Source organism: Loxodonta africana, chromosome 9, assembly GCF_030014295.1.
Source record: "Loxodonta africana isolate mLoxAfr1 chromosome 9, mLoxAfr1.hap2, whole genome shotgun sequence".
NCBI lineage: Eukaryota > Metazoa > Chordata > Mammalia > Proboscidea > Elephantidae > Loxodonta > Loxodonta africana.
This window is the reverse complement of record NC_087350.1, coordinates 63,307,901-63,328,345: the sequence shown is the minus strand read 5'-3', so window position 1 is coordinate 63,328,345 and position 20,445 is coordinate 63,307,901. Positions and strand designations below refer to the sequence as shown.

The window sequence follows — 20,445 nt, the reverse complement described above, 5'->3', positions numbered from 1 at the left end:
TTGCTTTAGTCAATTATCTTTTAATGAAATTAAAAAATAAGAAAATGTCTTCTATATTGACCTACGTATTTACCATTTCTTGTGCTTTTCTTTCCTTCATGTAAATCTGAATTCCACTTATTGTGATTTTTCTTCACTTTAAAGAACTTCCTTTAGCATTTCTCATATTGTAGCTCTGTTGTTGACAGATTCTCTCAACTGAAAATGTTTTTATTTCACCTTCTCTTTTGAAGGGTGTTTTTTCTGCATGTGGAATTTTAGATTGAGAATTTTTTCTTTTAGTACTTTAAATATGCCATTCCCTTGTCTTTTGACTTGTGCTGTTTCTGATGAGAAGTCGGTGTTCATTCTAATCATTATTTCTCTATAGTTAATGTTTCTGTTTTTTCCGGAGGCACTTAAGACATTTCTTCACATCACCAGTTTTCTGCAATTTGATTATGATGTGTAGTTTGCTTTGTGTTTATCCTACTTGAAATTCATTGAACTTCTTGGATCAATGGGTCTACATATTCTATCACACTTGGACACATTTCAACCAGTATTTCTTTACAAGTTTTTCTTCTCCAATCTCTCTTTCCTTTTCTATGAAGACTTTGATTATATATATGTTAGACCGATGTTTGTAGACCAGTGAAGCTGTGTTCATTTATTTAGCCTAGTTTTCCCCCAGTGCTTCATTTTGGATAGTTTCTGTTGCCCAATTTACAAGTTCACTGATCTTCTGCAGCATGTATCCTGCTTTTATTCCGTCAAGTGAATTTTTTATTTTAGCTATCGTATTTTTTTTTTATCTCTAGAAGTTCCACTTGGCTCCTTTTTTACATCTTTTCTTTCTCTTCATTATGTTCATGTTCATCTTTAAATCTTTGAGCATATTTGTAATAACTGTTTTAAGGTCCTTGTCTGCTAATTTCATCACCTTTATCATTTTTGTATGCTTCTACTGATGGGTTTTTCTTTTGATTACTAGTAAGATTTTCCTCCTTCAGCTGACAAGTAATTTTGTATTGTGTGCTGCATGTTTTGGATACTATATTGTTGAATGCCTGGATTTTGTTGTCTTCCTTTGAAAAGTGTTGAGTTTTGTTTTGGCAGGCAGTTTATTTATTTACAGCTCAGCTGACACTTTTAAGCTTTGTTAGGGTAAGTCTGGAGTAGTTCTTATTCTAGGTTTAGAGTAGCCCTTCATCTAATACATGGTCTTTCTGGGTCTCACCTGAATTCCTGCGATATTCAGCAGGTTTCTCAAATATTTCCCGGCCCTGCATGACCTCAAACAGCTACCCTAGTAGCTATTTTTTCCCCAGGCTTTGCATGGGCTCACTCTGCACATATATAGTTTTCAGACAAAGATTTCCAAGGTCTCCATGGACATTTTTAAAGTTCCTTTTTTGCACAAGTCTCTTTGCTATTCCGCCCTGCAAATTCCAGCTATCTCAGCAGCCCTGAACTCTCATCACTGTCTTAGCCTACCGAAATTACCACCCTTTCTTTGGGTTCCACATCTCTGTGCCATGGTCCAGAGGCAGAGGGCAAGAGTGATCATGGGGCTCACATCATGTTTCTCTTCTCTCATGGATCACAGTCCTGTACTGCCTACTGTTCACGTCTGAAGACAGTTGCTTCGTGTATTTTATCTAGTTTTATAGTTGAATTTGGTAGGAGGGCTACTCCTATACCAGTTACTCCATCATGGCAGAAGTGCAAGCTCTCCGGTTTTCTTTTTAAGGCTAAAATCCGTGAGGAAGGTTTTCCACATTAGTTCCTTCTGCATCATCTCTCTCATTCATTCTGCCTCCAGCTTCTGAGCACACCACTCCCATTTGCCTTGAGTGCCTTTTCACCCTCCAATACCTAGTAAAGGTTTCAGGAAGACCCCCAGACTCCCCCTCCTCTCAGCTGCATGGTCCCTTTTCTTGGATTCTTAGATTATCTGAATTTTTAAATCTCATTACATTTTAAGCTTTTCGGAAAGGAGAGACCACAGTGTTACATTCTAAATATCTCTTAGGTTTAAATATTTCAGTGTGCTTCTTATAAGGGCAGTCAGCCAGACTGTCGGAGAGTTTTCCCTCCTTTCTTGGTGAGAGCCCAGCTAGGAATTCCAGCATGTGATCATGTTCTACGTCAGAAGGTCGGGGGTGGAGTGAAATGAGTTATTGTTGTTGTTAGGCGCTGTGGAGTTGATTCCAACTCATAGCGACCCTGTGTACAACAGAACAAAACACCGTACCCGGCTCTGTGCCATCCGCATAGTCATTGTTGTGTTTGAGCCCATTGTTGCAGCCACCATGTCAGTCCATCTCATTGACAACCTTCCTCTTTTTTGCTGACCCTCTACTTTACCAAGCATGATGTCCTTCTCTAGGGACTGGTCCCTCCTGATAATCTGCCCAAAGTACCTAAGGTGAAGTCTCAGCGTCATCTCTTCTAAATGAGTTAGAAGCCTAGGAGATTCATCCTGGCTTAACTTGACCTCCTCAGTGATCTTGGGATGGTACTCTTACCTCTCTGAGCCTCAGTATCTGCATCTGTGTTGTCTGCCCTTGGGGCTGATGGGAGGATAATATGCATGACAACTTCCCAGCCCAATTGTGACCTCTTCTCAAACATCATATCTTCGATGTGCTCTATTTCAACATTTCTGAGTTTTGCTTTTCTGATCATTCATTCATTGTTTCACTGATTTCATTGATTCCACAATGTTTGTTGAGCACTTACTGTAGGTCAGAGAATGTTCCAATAGCTGAGTGTATCAGTGGGCCAAATTGGCAGAATCCCTGCCCTCACAGAACATAGCAGTAAATAGAAGAAAGAGACATTGATCAAAAGATCACACCATGTGTCATTATCATTGACAGCACTTGAAAGTGGGTAAGAGAGGGACCTGAAAGACAAATGATCAAGTGGGGATGTATCAGGGAGGACTTCCCTGAGGAAGTGATATTTAAGCAGCAATCGTGGTTAACAGATGTTTAAGTAGTACCAACAGTAGGTACCCAGGGAAAAACTTGAGAAGAACATTTCAGGCAATCAGAAGTTAGCATGGGCAAAGGCCATGAAGCTGGAAAGAGTATTGTAGGGTATGAGAAGACAAAGGGGGCGAGTGACCTGGGAGGAGGTTGGACAGATGAACGGGCCCAGGCCAGGGTGGGTTGACATAAACAGGTGATACCGCAGTGTTTATTATGTTGCATGCTCTATCGGTGTCCTTGAGCTCCCAGCCCCAGGGAAGGAGGGGCCTCTGTCACAGGACTGCCAGGATTTTTATAGCTAGTCATAGGCTATGGAAAGTCTGAACTGGAGGGACTCCTGGAAGCCATTCTGCAGGTGCAGAAACCGAGGACTAAGGGGGAAAGCAACTTGCTCCATTCATTGCCCCAAAATTCTGTGTTCCTTGTACCCAGGTCCCAGGATATGTGGGTTAGTGCCTTGGGGGTCCACGTGGCCTTGTGCAAAGACCTTCATGAGTGACCAGCAGCCATGACTTCTAGCCCTTCCTGGCATTAAGTTTCTGTGTGGCTGTAAACAAGTTTATCAACCGTTCTGGGCTTTGGTTTCTTTGTCTCTTAAAAAAAAAAAGTCAGTAATAGTTGCTTACATTTAAATAGCAGTTTACCACTCAAGGCCTTTTCTGATTTTCTTGGATTCTCACAAAATCTCTGGAGGGTTGGTAGCACAGAGATGGTGTACCACTTTGATCAGCGGAGGTGGAGTTGGGGGAGCTGAGGCCAAGAGAGGGGAAGCAAAGTGTCCAAGATCACGGACCCTGAAGTATCAGGCATCGGCTTAAGCACTGTCCCCCCAAAGCAGCAATTTGTACTCCGTGTCAAGGAGTGCCATAGAGCCCCCTCTCCTAACACCTCAGGGCAACGATGGGCACCTCCACTGTCTGCTGCCTCCACCAACTCAGCCCTAGCATGTCCCTGTGTGTGTGCTGTCAGCACGCTTGCAAACAAGCCTGCCTTTGAAGGAAAAGGGACTTAGAAGCCAACATTCTAGAAAATGCACTTGGGCACGGGTTAAGTAGTTCAGATGCCCTAAGCATGAGTCAGAGCTTGAGTTTAGACACATAGAATCAGACTAGTCAAGATTATGGGTGACTTAGACAGTAGACTGCTAAATGACCTCCAGGTAACACTGATGAGCCTTCCCTAAAAGAGAAGCTAGTGAAGGTTCTAGACTCTAGACTCCCGGACTTTATCGGGCTGTGGGTGGGAGCAAGGGTCCTTTCTTTCTGGACTGAGAAGAGGTTTGGTGGAGCAAGTCCCAACCCTTGTGCATGGGAGCCTATGGCCTGAGAGCCCAGCCACTCCTCCAGCTCTGAGGATCCGTGAGGACTGAGATAGTGATCCTCTCAGGTACCGCCCCTGGGTGGGAGCCACCGGACGATCCAGACACAGGTTCTGAGTGCTCACATCCAGAGGTCTCCCCGTCTCCGCGCTTCGTGGCAGCAAAGACCCAGACGAACCAGTCGGGGAAAAAAGCTCCGGCCTCCGTGGTCCGATGCGCCACCCTGTTACACCGCACCCCTCCAGCCACCCAAACCCAGACGTTCCGCACTCCAAATTCGGGATCTCCAGCAAGCAAGGCAACTGCAGGTACCAATGGCCTAATGTTATACTTTCTCGACTCCCCACTCCTCTCCCCATCTGCCACAGCCATACCCTTGCAAGAGCGAAGTGGAGGTCCCGTAGTGTTCTGGGGCAAATCTGGGTCCCATCTCTGCCTCCGGGCTCTGTGCTCAGGGAGAAACCACCTAACCTCTCTGGGCCTAAGTTTTCTCACCCTAAATCAGAGTTGTACAAGGTGGTTTGCAAACTATTTTTTTAGTAGAATTTTTTGTGCCATATTATAGCCTAAGGTCTGTTTTATTTGGCCCTCACAAAGTTTAAAAAAAAAAAAATTTTTTTTTTAAATTAATGACCAACATTTGGGTATTATATTTTAGTAAAACTGAATTTTTGCCTGATATTGGGAAGTCAGATCTGGCAGTCCTGGGCCCACTTGCCTGCAGGGTAACATTGGCTGGGGCTAAGTCACAGCTGCTCCCTTAACAGGGCATGTGCTCTCCTCTTTTCCACAGCCCCCACCACTCTACTGCCTCCCGACACAGAGGCCACGTGACAGTTGTCACTTCTCGTTGTGATCAGACTATTATCTGTCTTACACCTTGCCCAGTTCTTCCATTCATGTTACCTGCCTGGGCCCTGTTGGCATGACTTTACATACTCCACCTTTCAGAAAACTCAATATACACATTCATTTCAATGAGGAGCTGCTCTCCATGCAGCAGGGTGGTAGGCCTAGAGCTCTGTGCTGTTGGCATCTTCCCACCCAGCACTACCCTGAGCTCCCTCCATGAGCCATAGGCCCAGTTGGAAACTAATGCATGCCAACTCCAGTGCAATCCGAGAGCATACCGAGAGAGGCTTTGGCTTCCAAAAGGTGACCAGGCAGTGAAGGGCTCACGGCAACTGTTTCTTCCAGGGAAATTGATAAGACACACTGTGAGCTGAGCTCTGGCTTTTAGGCACCCTGATTCACACCTGGATAGAACGAGCTTTGGGCCACCTGCCTGGTGGAATAGGTGGGATGTAGGGTAGAGGTGATGATGGTGGTACCTCTGAGACCATGAGCCTTTGAGTTGTCCTCAAGAGGCCTAAGCCATCTGTTAAAGAAACAAGTGATGAAGTTGAGAACTCAGTAAAATAAGCCATCAGATTGAGCACCAAGGACATGGCCAAGTGATTAGTTGTGCTTGGCTTTATTCTTTGATTCAGAAGGCTAATCTGGAGGAAGGGGATGGTTTTTAAAATATTTTGGACATACACTTATTGTCCTTAGATCTCCTAAACGGGGACTAGTTAATCAGCCTTTAAGTTAACTACTGTGTTGAGGAAAAACCAGAAGCCATTGCATTTTTGCAACAGTTGTTGTAAAATATTTACAAAACAGACTAGTCATCACAGGCTCATTGGTGGCGGGTATTATTGGTTCAACTAAAAAATGGAATCATGGCTTTCAAATCTTTTAAGCTTGTGGGTGGGAATTTTTACACCTGCAGTTTCTAAAGAGAAGACCCACCTGCAGGGGCTATACGGTACCTGGTGGTTCTTCATCCTCACTGCCCCCAATAAGCATCTGGCAAGCTATGGGGCATGTCTAGGGCTGCCTTCATGTGATCTGAAGAATCGTGGTGGGGGTTACATCTGGATTTACCAGCTGTGTTGTGAGCAGGATCCTACTTGGGATTATAAGGACACATGTTACAGCTGGAAGTCATTACTACCCTCGTCATCCTAGGATAAGTGGCTCCTCACGTGCATGTGTGTGCATGCTCAAGTGTGGGGTTCACTACGGTACTACACACTGGCTTTTAGTTACAGGTACCTGTGGCGGGATAGCTGCCCAACATTTACGTTATCAGCTGAGTAATAGAAGATGAATTATAAGAGTTTGTAACCTCAGTTGTGCTAAGTTCTACCAATATGTTGGTCAGCCTGAATGAAAAACCTCCAGAGATGGGCACCGATCCCTTTGTGTATACAAGGATTAAGATGGAGAAAGCTCTCCCCTACTCCCAGACCTTTTTAAAAAAGGAAGCACCTGTTCCAAGAATGAAGTCTCCTTCTGCCATCTTAGAGGGTTAGGAATGCATCTGGCACGTGGAGCTTCACAACCTCACTCTTTCCTCTGTATTTTCACCTCATAGAGCTCTTGGGAGGAGTAAGGGGAAACATGGGTGTAAAGTATCTAGACCAGTGCCTGGAGCATAGTGGGTGCTCAGTAAGAGACACATTTTGAAGGGAGGTTCTTCCTTATGATATTGTCAACAGCCTCTGCAGAAAGGAGCCTCTGTCAGGAGACATTGTCGGGGGTGGGGAGTGGGGAATTGAGTGGGGCCTTGTAGGATCTGTCTTGTAGGATCTTTTGCATCACCCCCATTATCATCAGGAACCCTGGCCGCCACAGTCTGAGCACTTGCCTTTCTGGAGAAGGGTGGATGGGGGAGAGTGGCATTTCCCAAAGCAGGTTCCCTCAATCACCATTTGCATGAGATACTAAAGGATCTGATGTTCTTAAAACAAAACAAAACAGGGTCCTTTGACCACGTATGTTTGGAGAAGGCTGGGTGGCAGAAAGCTAAATGAATCACTTTCCAGTCAAACATCTGAGAGCCTTTAAAAACCTCGATGAAGTGGTTACCTTTTAAGAAAGGAACAGAGTGGCTGCACGTCCCCAGCTGACTTGTGCTCTGAAACCTTTTTCTGCTGGAGCGTCTGGCAGCCCCAGTGTGTCAAGAGCACCTTGGAGAAGCCAGGTTACCTTCCAACTCAGACATTCTGCCCTATGCTCACAGTACCTTCTGCAGGGGGTGTTGGGGCTAAACTTGTGTTATTCTACCTGGTTAGACCCTATCTCTGCATCATGGGGCCTCTGAAGAGTGCCTGGGAGAGGGATGAGCCAGGCAGGAAGATGCCAGCCTGTATGCCACGATGCTCCAAAATCATTCAGGGAGCCAGTCCCTTTCCCTGGGTGAACTCTGACTAGACTTCACCCTGGTCTTTGGCCCCCCGGGGAACGGGGCTGCCCAGGCTCATGCTAACACACCCCCTCTCCCAGGAGGCCCCCACTACCACCTAGGGGGGCCATCAGCCATCTGATCTTTCCTCCCACTCTGCCAGATCTGCCACCAGGAAACAGTCTTTCGTCCTCCCTGTTCCTTTGTGGTGGCTGCAGCAGTCAAACTGGCCAGGGGAATAGTGGGTGGCAGGCCCAAGTTACTTGGTGTTATCAGTGTGGCTCCCAGGAGCCCAAGACAGGAGCCGGAAGCCTGTTTGCCATCTGGTCACTGGGCTGGATGCATGTGTGTGCTTTTGGGCAAATGACTGCCACCCCCTTCCTTGGCTTCCATCCCCTCCCAGTACTGTGAGGGTCTTTTGAGTCCCTGGCAATGTGTCAGGGCAACTCAGGTGAGCCTGGTCGGGATGGCAGGTATGAGATCCTGTGCTGGTTCCCTCATGACCAAGACCCTCAGAACTCACCCAACCCTGGGGCATGGGTAGTTCTGAAGTACCCGTGGCCCCTGAGCTTCCTCTTGCCTGACCCCCTTTAGACCTGGTATTGACCAATTACCATTGTTTTCTCTTTCTCCTGCCTGTCCCCCACCCAGCAGAAAGCGCTTTCAGTCGGAGAGTAGAAGGCAAAGCACAAAACCACTTTGAAGAGACCAATAGCAGTTCCCAAAACTCCAGCGGTGAGTGTGTCCGTGGTGTCCGCGGTAGCCTTCCGGTGCTATAGCTGTCGCATCTGCTCCTGCTAGGCAGCAGGTGCTCTGTGGGCTGGGGTCTTCTTGGTACATTGAAGGGTCTCCTGGGGTGGAGGCTGGGGGCAGGGAATTAGAAAGAGGTCAGGGCCAAAAAGAGGCTGGAGGGACCTTTTCTTCCAGGGACATTTCTCTGGGCCTCAGGGGTGACCTCGGCTGCTGCTTGTCTCTTCTGCATGGAGAGAGGGACCCCTCATAGCCCAAGGCATCAGTTCCCACAGACCCTAGATGTTTGGGCCTAAGGGAGCCGTTGCTACATTTTTAGGATAAAGGGCCTCAGGCAGTTTCTTTCCAGTAGAGGCAAGGGGGTGCAGCAGAGAGAGCTGTGAACTAAGAGCTCTGGCCCCAAATTCTGATCTCACTTTGAATCTGAGGGGTAGGGTGAGGCAGACCAAGTAAAGATTCCCTTCCAGCCCCTACGAGCTTAAGTAGGTTTGCCTAAGGTTCTCGGTGGTGCTCTGGTGCCCCCTGTTGGCTGCTGCATGCAGAACCTGGCAGAGCCTTGGAGCCGCTAGAACAGAGCTGCAGAGAGCTACTCTCCCCCAGCGAGACCCAAGATCAGCCTGGCAGGGCTGGAATGGGCACGAACAGCCTGGTCCAAGAACGGCACAGCAGGCTAGGCTGCACAGGGAAGGCCTGGGGAAGAGTTCTAACACCGTGGTTACATTAAGTTAAGGCCCCCACTCACATGCCTTGCCCAGTTAAAGTTGAATTCACCAAACATTAGGTGCTGCCCTGCGCCAGGCCCTGTGGTGGACACTGTCTGGGTATAGAGAGGTGGAGAATGTGGTTTGATTGTCAGGGCCTTTATAAATCAGTCAGGAGCATAGGCTTCAACACGGAGGCTTCTCATGGTAATATGAACTCCAGCTTCGGTTTCTAGCTGAAGTTCGAGCCCCAGCTCCACCACCGATGAGCTGGGTGACTTGGGCAAGTCTCTTAACTTCTCCTCCGCTATAAAGTGGGAGTGATACTCAATCCCGTGGTAGTTATGAGCACTCAGGGAGTGCCTGGCACAGATTACGCACTCAGATGTTAGGGTGTTGGTAATGGTGGTGGCTTAAGCAAACCAAGTGATTTCATACCTGATGAGTGCCGTAAGGAGGGGGCTGAGGTGTGTGGTGGGAGCCCTGAGAATGTTGACATGAACCCTTAAGTCATAGAGAACATATTGACTTTTCCAAGCTGTTTCACCCTTTTAAAAAATTTACTCCACACAACCTCTCCGAGAGGTATAATGGGTGTGTGTTTACCTCTCGGCACCCAGCAGGGCAGCCGAACCTAACAGGGTGGGATGACTTGCCCAAGGTCACGTGGGAAGCAGTAGGGCCTCGCGATGGAACCAAGCTCTCAGCCAAGCCTGGCTGCACCCCTTTTGCCTCTTCTTCCACAAGAGCTAACATTCAGAACTGGGGACGGTGTAGGAGTCCTGCTGCTGGCAGCCACCATTTATTGAGCGCTTACTATGTGCCTGGCATGTGTTCAGAGCTTTACGTGTCTTTATCTGTTTTCATCCTACCACGACTCTGTGAGGGTCAGTGTTACTGCTACCCCACTTTTCGGATGAGGAACCTGAGGCTCAGGAGTGGTAAATTGTGGCCCCAGGTCACCAGTTGTAAGTGGTATAGGCAGGATTCACAGTCTAGTCTGTGGAGCCCCACTCTGCTGCCTCTGGCGGATGAGGTCACCAACCCAAGTCCCTGGCAACTTGAGAAAGCAGAAACACTCAAAGAAAAGCCCAGCCACCCTGTGTGGCTGCCCTGGTGTTTGGTACCAGACCTTGCTATCCCAGGAACAGGACCTAGGAGCAGCTCCCAGCTTTGTGTCCCAGAGTAGGCTGCCACTTCATGTGCGTTTTCTCCCTGGTGCTGGTGTACAGCTCAGTGCTTCAGGTTGAGGGCCCTGCCTGATCTCACCACGGGATACCTGGGTTCTCTGGAGAATGTGTCCTCCAGGCCAAGCCTGCCCCCAGCCCCACCCCAGACTGTCAGCCTTGCCCTCAGATGTCTCCCCTTCTCCCAGAGCCCTGTCTGGTTCATGGTTATTAAGAATAGAAATGATGACATTCATCACAGGGCACCAGAACTGGAAGAGACTTGGCTAAACTGTTTCTCTTTTGCAGAAACTGCAAGTCCCCTGATTTCCAATCCTTTCCCTCTCCTACAGAGTAAGTGATGGTCCCATTGGGGTTTCAGGGCTGGAGAGGGTGAGGCAGGGCAGGGAATTTACTCAGCTGGCCACACTCTCTGAGGACCTTCCCAGAGCAGCTGACTTGGGCCACCCTCCCAGGCTGGCTCTGAAGCTGGCAGAGGCCGATGGAGGGCCCAGCCCCAGGCGGGTGGAGGAGCTTGGACAGGGACCTCTACTGCCTGAGCCCTGGAGGAAGCCAGGCGTCCCAATTCCAGCTCACTGGGGCAGCCGCAGGACACCTCTTCTGAGCCCCACCTCAGCCATCTTCCCTCTCTTTTCCTTATTCTTTTCACCCCTTTTTCCTTTCTCCTTCCTCCCTCTTCCTCTCTGTTGGCACTGAGCAGTGTCAGGAACACAGGGACAAAGGATAAAGCCCACCATACACTTGTTCCTTTGGCATATACTCACCCTCTCTCCTCTCTCTCCCTCTTTTCTTCTCTTACCCCCATTTCCTCTAGCTTTGCTGTGACTTTCTCCATCTTTTACCTTCTGTCTTGCTTCCCCACCCCCTTTACTGCCCTGTGTGTCTGTTACTTTGTGTTTGGTTCACTACATGTTCATTCATTCATTCATGTAGCCACAGTGCAGTGAACTCTGAGTAGCTCCACAGGCAGAGATAGGCTATGAAACAAATAAGACATGGTCCCTGTCCTGAGAGAGCTTTTGGTCTAGTGATGTTGTCCTTCCATTCCCACCTCATGCCCAGTGCCCAGACAGTGCCTGGCACGCAGTAAGCACTCAATAAATCCCCACTAGATTGAAGAGATTATCTCCTTATCTGCATGTCTTCCTGTCTCCATCGCTCCTTCCTTTCCCCCAGCCTCTTCCTCGCTGATTGAGGGATGGGGGAGGCAGACAGGCTGGGCCTAGAGTCCCAAATACAGGGGTCCAGTGTGTGTATGCTTCCCAGTGCCAAAGCTGCCACAGTCCAGCAGGAAGACATCAAGGGTTGCCCTGCCCCTAACATGGCTGCCTTGCTTCTTCCCCCAGAACCCTACACCTGTGGCGCCTGTGGCATCCAGTTCCAGTTCTACAACAACCTCTTGGAGCACATGCAGTCCCACGCAGGTAAGGGGCCCAGTGGGAATTAGTCACATGGCCGGCCTGAATCTGTGAGCAGAAGTGTGCAGCTGGAAAACGTCCAAGCTGTCCAGGCCACCACTGCCTACGGACAGCCCAGCACACTGCAAAAGGAAACGCTAGCGGTCCCTGCCACACTTGCCGTCGAGAGGTCCTCTGGAGGCATAAGAAGTAATGTGTGAAACATTCCTGACACGTAGTGGTGGTTCCAGAACTGGCAGCCCCTGTTACTAGAGTAGTTAAGAGCTCGGCTGCTAACCAAAAAGTTCGCAGTTTGAATTCACCAGGCAGTCCTTGGAAACCCCATGGGGCAGTTCTGCTCTGTCCCATAGGGTTGCTATGAGTCGGAATCAACTCGACGGCAACAGTTTGGTTTGGTTTTGGTTATTACAGTTACCAAAACCAGTTGCCATCAAGTCAGCTCCTACTCGTGGTAACCTCATGTGTGTCAGAGTAGAACTGTGCTACATAGGGTTTTCAATGGCTGACTGTTCAGAAGTAGGTTGCCAGGCTTTCCTTCCGAGGTGCCTTTGATGGACTCCAACTTCCAACCATATAGTAAGCATCTGAGCCAGTTAACCATTTGTACCACCCATGGACTCCGTTACTACTATTACTAGTACTATTTGTATCCTTCTTAGGTTTACATGTCCTTTCGGTGTGGCTTGGCGAGCATGGAGTACTAGTCTGTTCTCTTAAGATTGTCTCACTGTGACCTCCATTCATTCATTCCTTCGGCACATGTTTACCAGGTATTTCCTTGTACACTAGGCGCTAATTCACGTGATCTTTTTTGGGCCCTATTATTGATTTCTAATGAATTCATTAAAATTAGGCTAGTCTCTGGATTGGCAGCCAGACCCTTAAGTTCTAGCCCTGTTCTAACTGGTGTGGTTTGATGCTGTATGACTTCTGGAGGAAACGGTGTGTTCCTCCCTGAGTGTCTCCGTCTCGCAACCAAGGGCACTGGAACTTCTGCTCTTCAGCAGCCCTCCTCACTCCAAGGTTTCATCTTCGTGAGTCTCACATCTCTAGTTGTCTTTGCCATCAGCCATCCCTCACTGGGGAAGGCCTTGAAGACCAGCTCAAGGAGCCAGGAGCGTGGAAGCTTCAGGGCTAGCGACAGCCTTTGGAAGGCTGTGTGGGGACCACGGCTTGAGCACACACTCTGACTGCTTAGACCCTCCTCAACCTCCTCTGATACCCCAGACCCTCCACCCACCCCTCTGCCAGCTTCTAGAAGCCAAGCGGTAATTAGGACAGAGTCTCTGTGCCTGTGCTTCCTCACTAAAGGAGGAGACCATTAAAATGCAAATCGAGGCCGAGCCCTGTGGTAGGCCCACCTCTCCCAAGCATCTCCGCGGGTTTTTCACGAGGAGCTTTGGGCTGCTTTGTTCTGGTCCAGCGCTGCCAAAGAATGCTCCCCGGCACTCCAGCGCAAAGCAGTCAAAATCCCAGCCAGGCTGAATGAGGATTAAAGGATTGACTCCATAGAGAGAAATTAAGCGTCATGATCTTCGCAGTTCATAGCGCTGCTGATAAGGAGGATCAGCCTGGAATAACACCAATCTCATTAAGAGACTGCTGAATGGCACAGGGTAATTCCTGCTAATAAACTTCCTGTTCTGGGGGAAAACCTGTCTTGCCCCCGGTGACAGCTCAGGAGTGTGTTTTGGCAGTAGTCATACTAAAAATTGCTAACATCTAGTGAGTGCGTACAAACATGTCAAGTGTGGCACTTAGAGCTTTACATAGATTATTGCATCAAATCTTCCCCAGCAACCTGTTAGCTAGCTGACACCATCATCTCCATTATACAGATGAAGAAACTGAGGTTCAGAGAACGTAATCACTGGCCCAACAGTGCTTAGCTAATAAAAATTATCTAACGTTGTTTGAGCTCTTACTTTGTGCCAGGCCTTGTTCTAAACATTTGACATGGATTAACTCCTTTAATTCTCAGCACAGCCCTCTAAGGGTCCATAATAGCTCTGTTTTATAGGCAAGAAAACTGAGACACAAAATGGTTAAGTAACTTGCTCAAGGCTATGCGGTTACAAATGGTTGGGCCAGGATTTCAACCCTGTGAACTCCACGCCCCTGTTCTCTTAACAACCACCCCGCGCAGCGTCATGGAGACCAGGAGGAGGGTTGGCAGAAATGGCAGGTCCTCAGAGATCATTCCTTCCAGCTCCTTGATTATAGCACTGTCAGGGGAATGGTGGCCAAGAGGAACATAGGGATGGCCCCAGGCAGCAAACAAGTTGGCCACGCACGGTTTTAGGATTTTGGTTGTGGCCAGACCTGGTTTCTAATCCCTTTGAGCCACTTCACTTCTCTGGACTTCAGTCTTCTTGTCTGTAAAGTGGACTAATAAGCCCCACCTCACAGGGCTGGGTGAGAGTCCTGGAGACGACGTATGTGAAGTGTTGAGGGCCGTGCGTGACAAGTTCTAAGACCCAGCAACAACAGATATGTTCTTTTCCATCCCCTGCTAGAAAGAGCTGCTTTCTTTTCCCTGAAGTGATCTCTCTCTGGAAGATAGCCTTTACTCCAGCTTTGTATCCAGCCCTCTGCAGGCATATGTATGTGACCATGGTACACGGGGATAGCCACCTCCAGTAAATCTTATTTTCAGCTCAGGCTGTGGGTATAAGTCAAGTCTGCCCCCAGAGCACTTACCGAGTACCTCACCCATATCAGGAGTGGTATCTATGGGATATACCAAAAAACCAAACCCACTGCCATCAAGCTGAATCTGATTCATAGCTACCCTGTAGGACGGAATAGAACTGCACTATAGGGTTTCCAAGGCTGTCATCTTTACGGAAGCAGACAGCTACATCCTTCTCCCTTGGAGCAGATAGTGGGTTCAAACCACTAACCTCTTGGTTAGCAGCTGAGCACTACACCACTGTGCCACCAGAGCTCCTTTCTGTGGGATATAGAAGGAGTATTTTATAATCAGCAATACAATGCTACGTTGCATAATCTCGATTCCAAGTCCTGTGGAAGGGCAGAGAATGGGGCAGTCATCCTGCAGCTTACCTAGAGAGTTGAAGTGACTAACTCAAGGTCACACCCCACAACCATGGCAGAGCCAGGTTCAAATCCAGGCAGCGACTTCACTAGGGTTGGTGTCACCCAGCTCAATAACTCATTGTGCTACTCCCTGCCATGGGCGGGACCAGCCAGTGAACCCCTTTACTCCGTCCCCACTCCTGCAGGGCCAAATGCCCTGCCCTGCTGTTCCTTGGAGTTCTTCCCCTCTCCTATTGGCCAAGGCTGAGACCCTCCTCTGCCTGCCTGCACCCTGACTGGGGGTGATGAGTTATCGCACCCTCATGATGCCACTGCCTTGGTGGCCCGTCCCCCTGCAGTGCTGGCTCACCTGCCACTGTTGTGGTGTCACCCTCTCTGACAGTACCAGGGGGTGCAGCCTGTACCCCCCGAGTGATGCCGCTGAATCCAGGGCTTTCAGCAACCTGAACCCTAGTGAAGTCAATAAGAAAGCCTGTTTGTTCTCATTTTAAAATTTGTGCTTGTTTTCTTCTTTTTTGAAAGTAAGGTCTGTTCACTAAAGGAAATGGGAAAAATGCAGAGAAGTTAGAAGATGAAGGATCAGCTGTAATCTCAGTACTCTCTGTTACTATTTTAATAGATTTCTTTCCAGCCTATTAAAAATCAGATTTACTGAGATGTAATTTACCAAATTTAAGAGTACGAGTTGATGGGTTTTGACAAATGTAGACAGCCATTTAACCACCATCACTAGGGAAATGTGTAACATTACCATCCACCCAAAAAGTACCTTCGTGCCCTTTTACAGCCAATCTCTTCGCTCCACCTAACCCATAACAACCACCATCTGCTTTCTTTCATCATAGTTTTACCTCTACTGAGATTTTATATAAATGGAATCACACAGTTGGAATTAGTAACCTGATTTCTTTCACTTAGCATACTTTTGAGCTTTGTTCATGTTATCGATTCCTGTCAGTAGTTCTTTTTTTATTGCCAATTAGTGTTATTCCGTTGTATGAATATACTACAATCGGTTTATCCATTCACCAGTTGATAAACAATTGATTTGTTGTTTAGGCTATTATAAGTAAAGCTGCTGTGAACATCAAGTACAAGTGTTTGTATGGACATACGCTTTCTTTTTTTATTTTATTGTGTTAAAAGTATACATAGCAAAGTATATGCCATCTCAACAAGTTCTGCATGTACAGTTCAGTGACACTGATGACATTTTCCAAGTTGTGTAACCGTTTTCGCTACCCTCTTCCAAATCATTCCACCATCATTAACATAAACTCGATGCCCTCTAAGTGGAGATGTGTTTTCACTTCTGTTGGGTGTATACCCAGGAGTGAAATTACTGGATCGGATGAGAACTCTGTGTTTAACCATTTGAGGAACTGCCAGCCTGTTTTCCAGAGCAACTTTACTGGTTGACATCCCCACCAGCAATGTATGAGGGCTCTGATTCCTCCACATCCTCACCAACACTTGTTATTGTCTGACTTTTTTACTGTGGCCAGCCTAATGAGCATGAAGTGGCATCTCTCTGTGGTTTTGATTGGCATGTCCCTGGTAACTAAAGATATTGAACATCTTTTCACGTGCTTATTGGCCAGTTGTATATCCTCTTTGGAGAGATGTCTATTCCAATCCTTTGCTCGTTTTTTAATTGGGTTGTCTTTTTATTACTGAGCAATATATGTTGCTAGATTCAGTTTGCTAGTATTTTATTGAGGATGCTCATGTCTATATTCCTAGGGGATATTGGACTGTAGTTTACTTGTGATATCTTTATCTAGTTTTGTTTCCAGGATAACACTGGCCTCATAAAATGAAATGGGAGATGTTTCCTGCCCTTCTATTTTTTTTGCAAGAGTTGGTGAAGGATTGGTGTCAGTTCTTCTTTTAATGAATGGTAGAATTCACCAGTGAAGCCATCTGGGCCTGCGGTTTTGTTTTGTAATTTATAACTTTAAGGGATTTTTCCATTTCATGTAGGTAATCTAATTTGTTGGCATACTATTGTTTGTAGTATTTCCTTATAATCCTTTTTATTTTGGTAAGGTTGGTAAATTGTAGGTTTTTTATAGTTGCCCTTTATCAGATGTAGGAATTTCCTTTCTCTTCCTAGTTTGCTGAGATTTTGTTTCATGAATGAGGGTTGAATTTTGTCACATTTTTTATGTGTATTTATATCTGTCGTGATGATGTTTCTTCTTTATTCTGTTAGTGTCGGGAATTTCACTGATTGATTTTTATTACTAAACCTTCATTTCTGGGATAAACTCCATTTAGTCATGATATATATGTATGTATTGCTGTATTCAGTTTACTAATATTTTCTTAAGGATTTTATGTCTGTTTCGTAAGGGATATTGGTCTGTAGTTCTTGTAATGATTTTTTTCAGTTCGGGATCAGGATAATGCTGGCTTCATAAAATGGGTTGAGAGGGGTTCTTTCCCCTCTTATTTTCTGGAAAATTTCGTATTATTTCTTCCTTAAATATTGGATCAGATTCAACAATGGAACCCATCAGGACCTTGGGTTTTTGTGTGTGTGTTTGTGTGTATGTGTGGGAGGTTATTTAACTATGAATGCAATTTTATATATATTTATAGAACTATTCAAATTATCTGTTTTTTCTTGAGTAAACTTTGGTGCTTTATGTCTTTCAGAGTATTTGTTTCACCTAAGTTGTGGAATTTATTGGCATAAAGTCATTCTAATATTACATTTTTATCCCTTTAATATCTGTCTGTAGCTTCTGTAGTGATGTCTCCTTTTTCATTCCTGGTATTGATAATTTGTGTCTTTTTTCTTGATCATTCTGGCCAGCAGTTTATTAATTTTATTCATCTTTACAAAGAATCAGCTTTCAGTTTCTCTATTGTGTTTGTCTATTTTCTATGTCACTAATTTCCACTTTTATCTATTATTTCCTTTCTTCTGCTTTTTTCTTTTGGTTTCATGAAGTGGAAGCTTATATCACTGATTTTAAACTGTTCTTCTTTTCTAGTATAGCATCTAATGCTATAAGTGGAGCCCTGGTGGCATAATGGTTAAGAGCTCAGCTGCTAACCAGAAGGTTGGCAGGTCGAATCCACCAGCAGCTCTTTGGAAACCCTGTGGGGCAGTTCTACTCTGTCCGATAGGATCACTATGAGTCGAAATCAACTCAGTGGCAACAGGTTTGGTATTTTTGGTTTTAATGCTGTAAATAAGCCTTCCTTTAGACTGATCTTACATATTTTGAAATGTTATGTTTTTATTTTCATTTAGTTCAAAATAGTACCTAATTTCTCTTATGATGTTTAATTTTCAAATAGTTGAGATTTTTCTAAATATATATATTTTGTTACTGATCTCTAATTTAATTATGTTGTAGTCAGAGAACATACTTTGTATAATTTCATTCCTTTTAGATTTATTAAGACTTGTTTTATGGCTCATAACGTGTATCTTGTTGAACATTCCCTCTGTCCTTGCAAAGAATGTGTATTTGACTCTTAGTGAGTTGAGTGTTCTTTAAGTGTAGGTTGGACCAAGTTGATTGATAGTGTTATTTAAGACTTCTATACATCCTTACTGATTTTTTTTTTAATTGGTCTACTTTAGAAAAATTTCAACCATTATCTTCTCAAGTATTTTTCTTTCTATCTCCCTTTTCTAGATTCCAATAAAATGTATTTTAGACTGCTTGTTACTGGACAATACTACGTGATTACTGAGAGAAGATAGTTGAAATTTCCAATTATAATTGTAGATTTGTCTATTTTTTCTTTCAGTTTCATTAGTTGTTGCTTCATGGGTTTTGAAGCTCTGTTATCATGTACATATGCGTTTAGAATTGTATCTTCTTGCCAGTTTGAATTGGGAGTTGTATGTTTCATAAATGGGTATTGGATTTTGTCACATTTTATCATTATGCAGTAATACCATTATGCAGTGTCTTTATCTCTGGCAGTATTCCTTGTTCTGGGGTTTATTTTTTCTTCTGATAATAATATCACATCTTCAGCTTTCTTTTCATTACTGTTTGCACATTATGTCTTTATCCAGCATTTTAATTTAACTAACCTGTGCCTTCATATTTGAAAATATTTCTTTTAAACAGCATATTGTTGAGCCTACTTTTTTTCTTAGTATGACAATCTGATTCCTATTTGAAATGTCAGAATCACATTTAATGTAATGATCAGTATGATTGGGTTTAAATCACCATGTTGCTATTTGTTTCCTATCTATCACCTTTATTCTTTATTCCTAAAATATTTTTACAAAAATTTCCTGCATTATTTTGGATTCAGAATTTATTATTACTCCATTTTATCTCCACATCCAACATATTAGCTGTAACTCCTTGTTTTAGTTTTTATGGTTTATTTAGGGTCTGCACTATATATTTTTAACTTGCCATAGTCTTATCTTCAGATATTAGACCACTTTCCAAATAGTGTGAGAACCATTCAACAATACACCTTTATTTCCTGTCCACGTCTTGTTAGACTGTTGTTGTCATTCATTTTAGTTCTGCATGCATTTATACTGTACATTGTTTATATTTTTTCAGTGAACAGTTAGTTGTATTTCAAAGATATGAAATATGAAGGGGGAAGTATTTTTTATGTTTATCTACATATATATAATTTTCAGCACTCTTCATTCCTGTCTGTAGATCTAGATTCTTATTTGTTGTCATTTTTCTTAGACCTGAAGAACTTCTAACACGTTTTAGTGAATGTCTGCTTTTGTTTGTCTCAGAAGTCTTTATTTTGTCTTCATTCATTTTATACTATCACTACCCATAAAAAACCCCATTGCTGTCAAGTCGATTCTGTCTTGTAGCGACCCTGAAACCCTGGTGGCATAGTGGGTAAGTGCTATGGCTGCAAACCAAAAGAGTCAGAAGTTCAAATCCACCAGGTGCTCCTTGGAAGCGCTATGGGGCAGTTCTGCTCTGTCCTAAAGGGTTGCTATGAGCTATATTATCACTAGGTGTAGAATTTTAGTTTGACGTTTTCTGTCAGTACTTTGTTCCGTTGCCTCCTGGTTTGCATAACTTCTGATGGTAATTGTGTTACCATTCTCATTTCTGTTAATTTGTAGGTAATGTGTCCTTTTACCCCTCTGGCTGCTTTTAAGATTTTCTTTTAATTGGCTTTCAACAGTTTGTTTATGATAGAATAATATACCTTTATGGTGCTTTATTTATGTTCATTTTGCTTGGAGTTGGTTGAGTTTTTTGAATCTGTGGGCTTATAATTTTCATCAGGTTTGGAAAATTTTTGGTGATTATTTCTTTAAATATTTTTCTGCCCCACCCCCTGAGACTCTAGTTATATCTATATTAGACTGGTTGATATTGTCCATGCTCTGTTCATTTATTTTCAGTCTTTTGCCCACTCTGTTTTTCATGATGGATCGTTCTCTTGCCCTGTCCAACAATGGAATGGGCAAGTTCAATAATCCTTTCTTCGGTGGCGTCTAATCTCCTCTTAGCCCATACAGTGTATCTTTCATACACATTTTATTTAAGTTCCACTTGGGTTGTTTTTTGTTTCATTTTGTTCTGTTTTACATCTTCCATTTTTTTCCTTATCATGTTCATGATTTCCTTTATATCTTCAAACATATTTTTGTAATTCATAACAATTGCTTTAAGGTTCTTATTTTCTAATACTGTCATTTCTGGGTCTGTTCCTGTTATTGGTTTTTCTCCTGGTTATAGGTAATATTTTCCTACTAATTTGAATATTTGATCATTTTTATTGGATTCTGGACATTGGATATTGGTTTCAGAATTCTGGACATTGGA

The 20,445-nt window shown here is 44.7% G+C and overlaps 1 protein-coding gene across 16 annotated transcripts in view; it reads left to right on the top strand.

Moving 5' to 3' along the window:
* The window catches only part of ZNF618 (zinc finger protein 618), a 184,258-nt gene that overhangs the window by 160,880 nt on the left and 2,933 nt on the right, over positions 1-20,445 (top strand). For 9 of the 16 annotated variants that reach the window (XM_064291568.1, XM_064291567.1, XM_064291574.1 and 6 more), the window contains 4 exons: positions 4,365-4,604; positions 8,180-8,263; positions 10,455-10,499; positions 11,513-11,590. In XM_064291568.1, coding sequence (XP_064147638.1) covers positions 4,365-4,604; positions 8,180-8,263; positions 10,455-10,499; positions 11,513-11,590 — 447 coding nt within the window. The remainder of the gene's footprint in view (positions 1-4,364; positions 4,605-8,179; positions 8,264-10,454; positions 10,500-11,512; positions 11,591-20,445) is intronic. The other 7 variants (XM_064291570.1, XM_023545023.2, XM_064291571.1 and 4 more) reach the window with 5 other exon arrangements.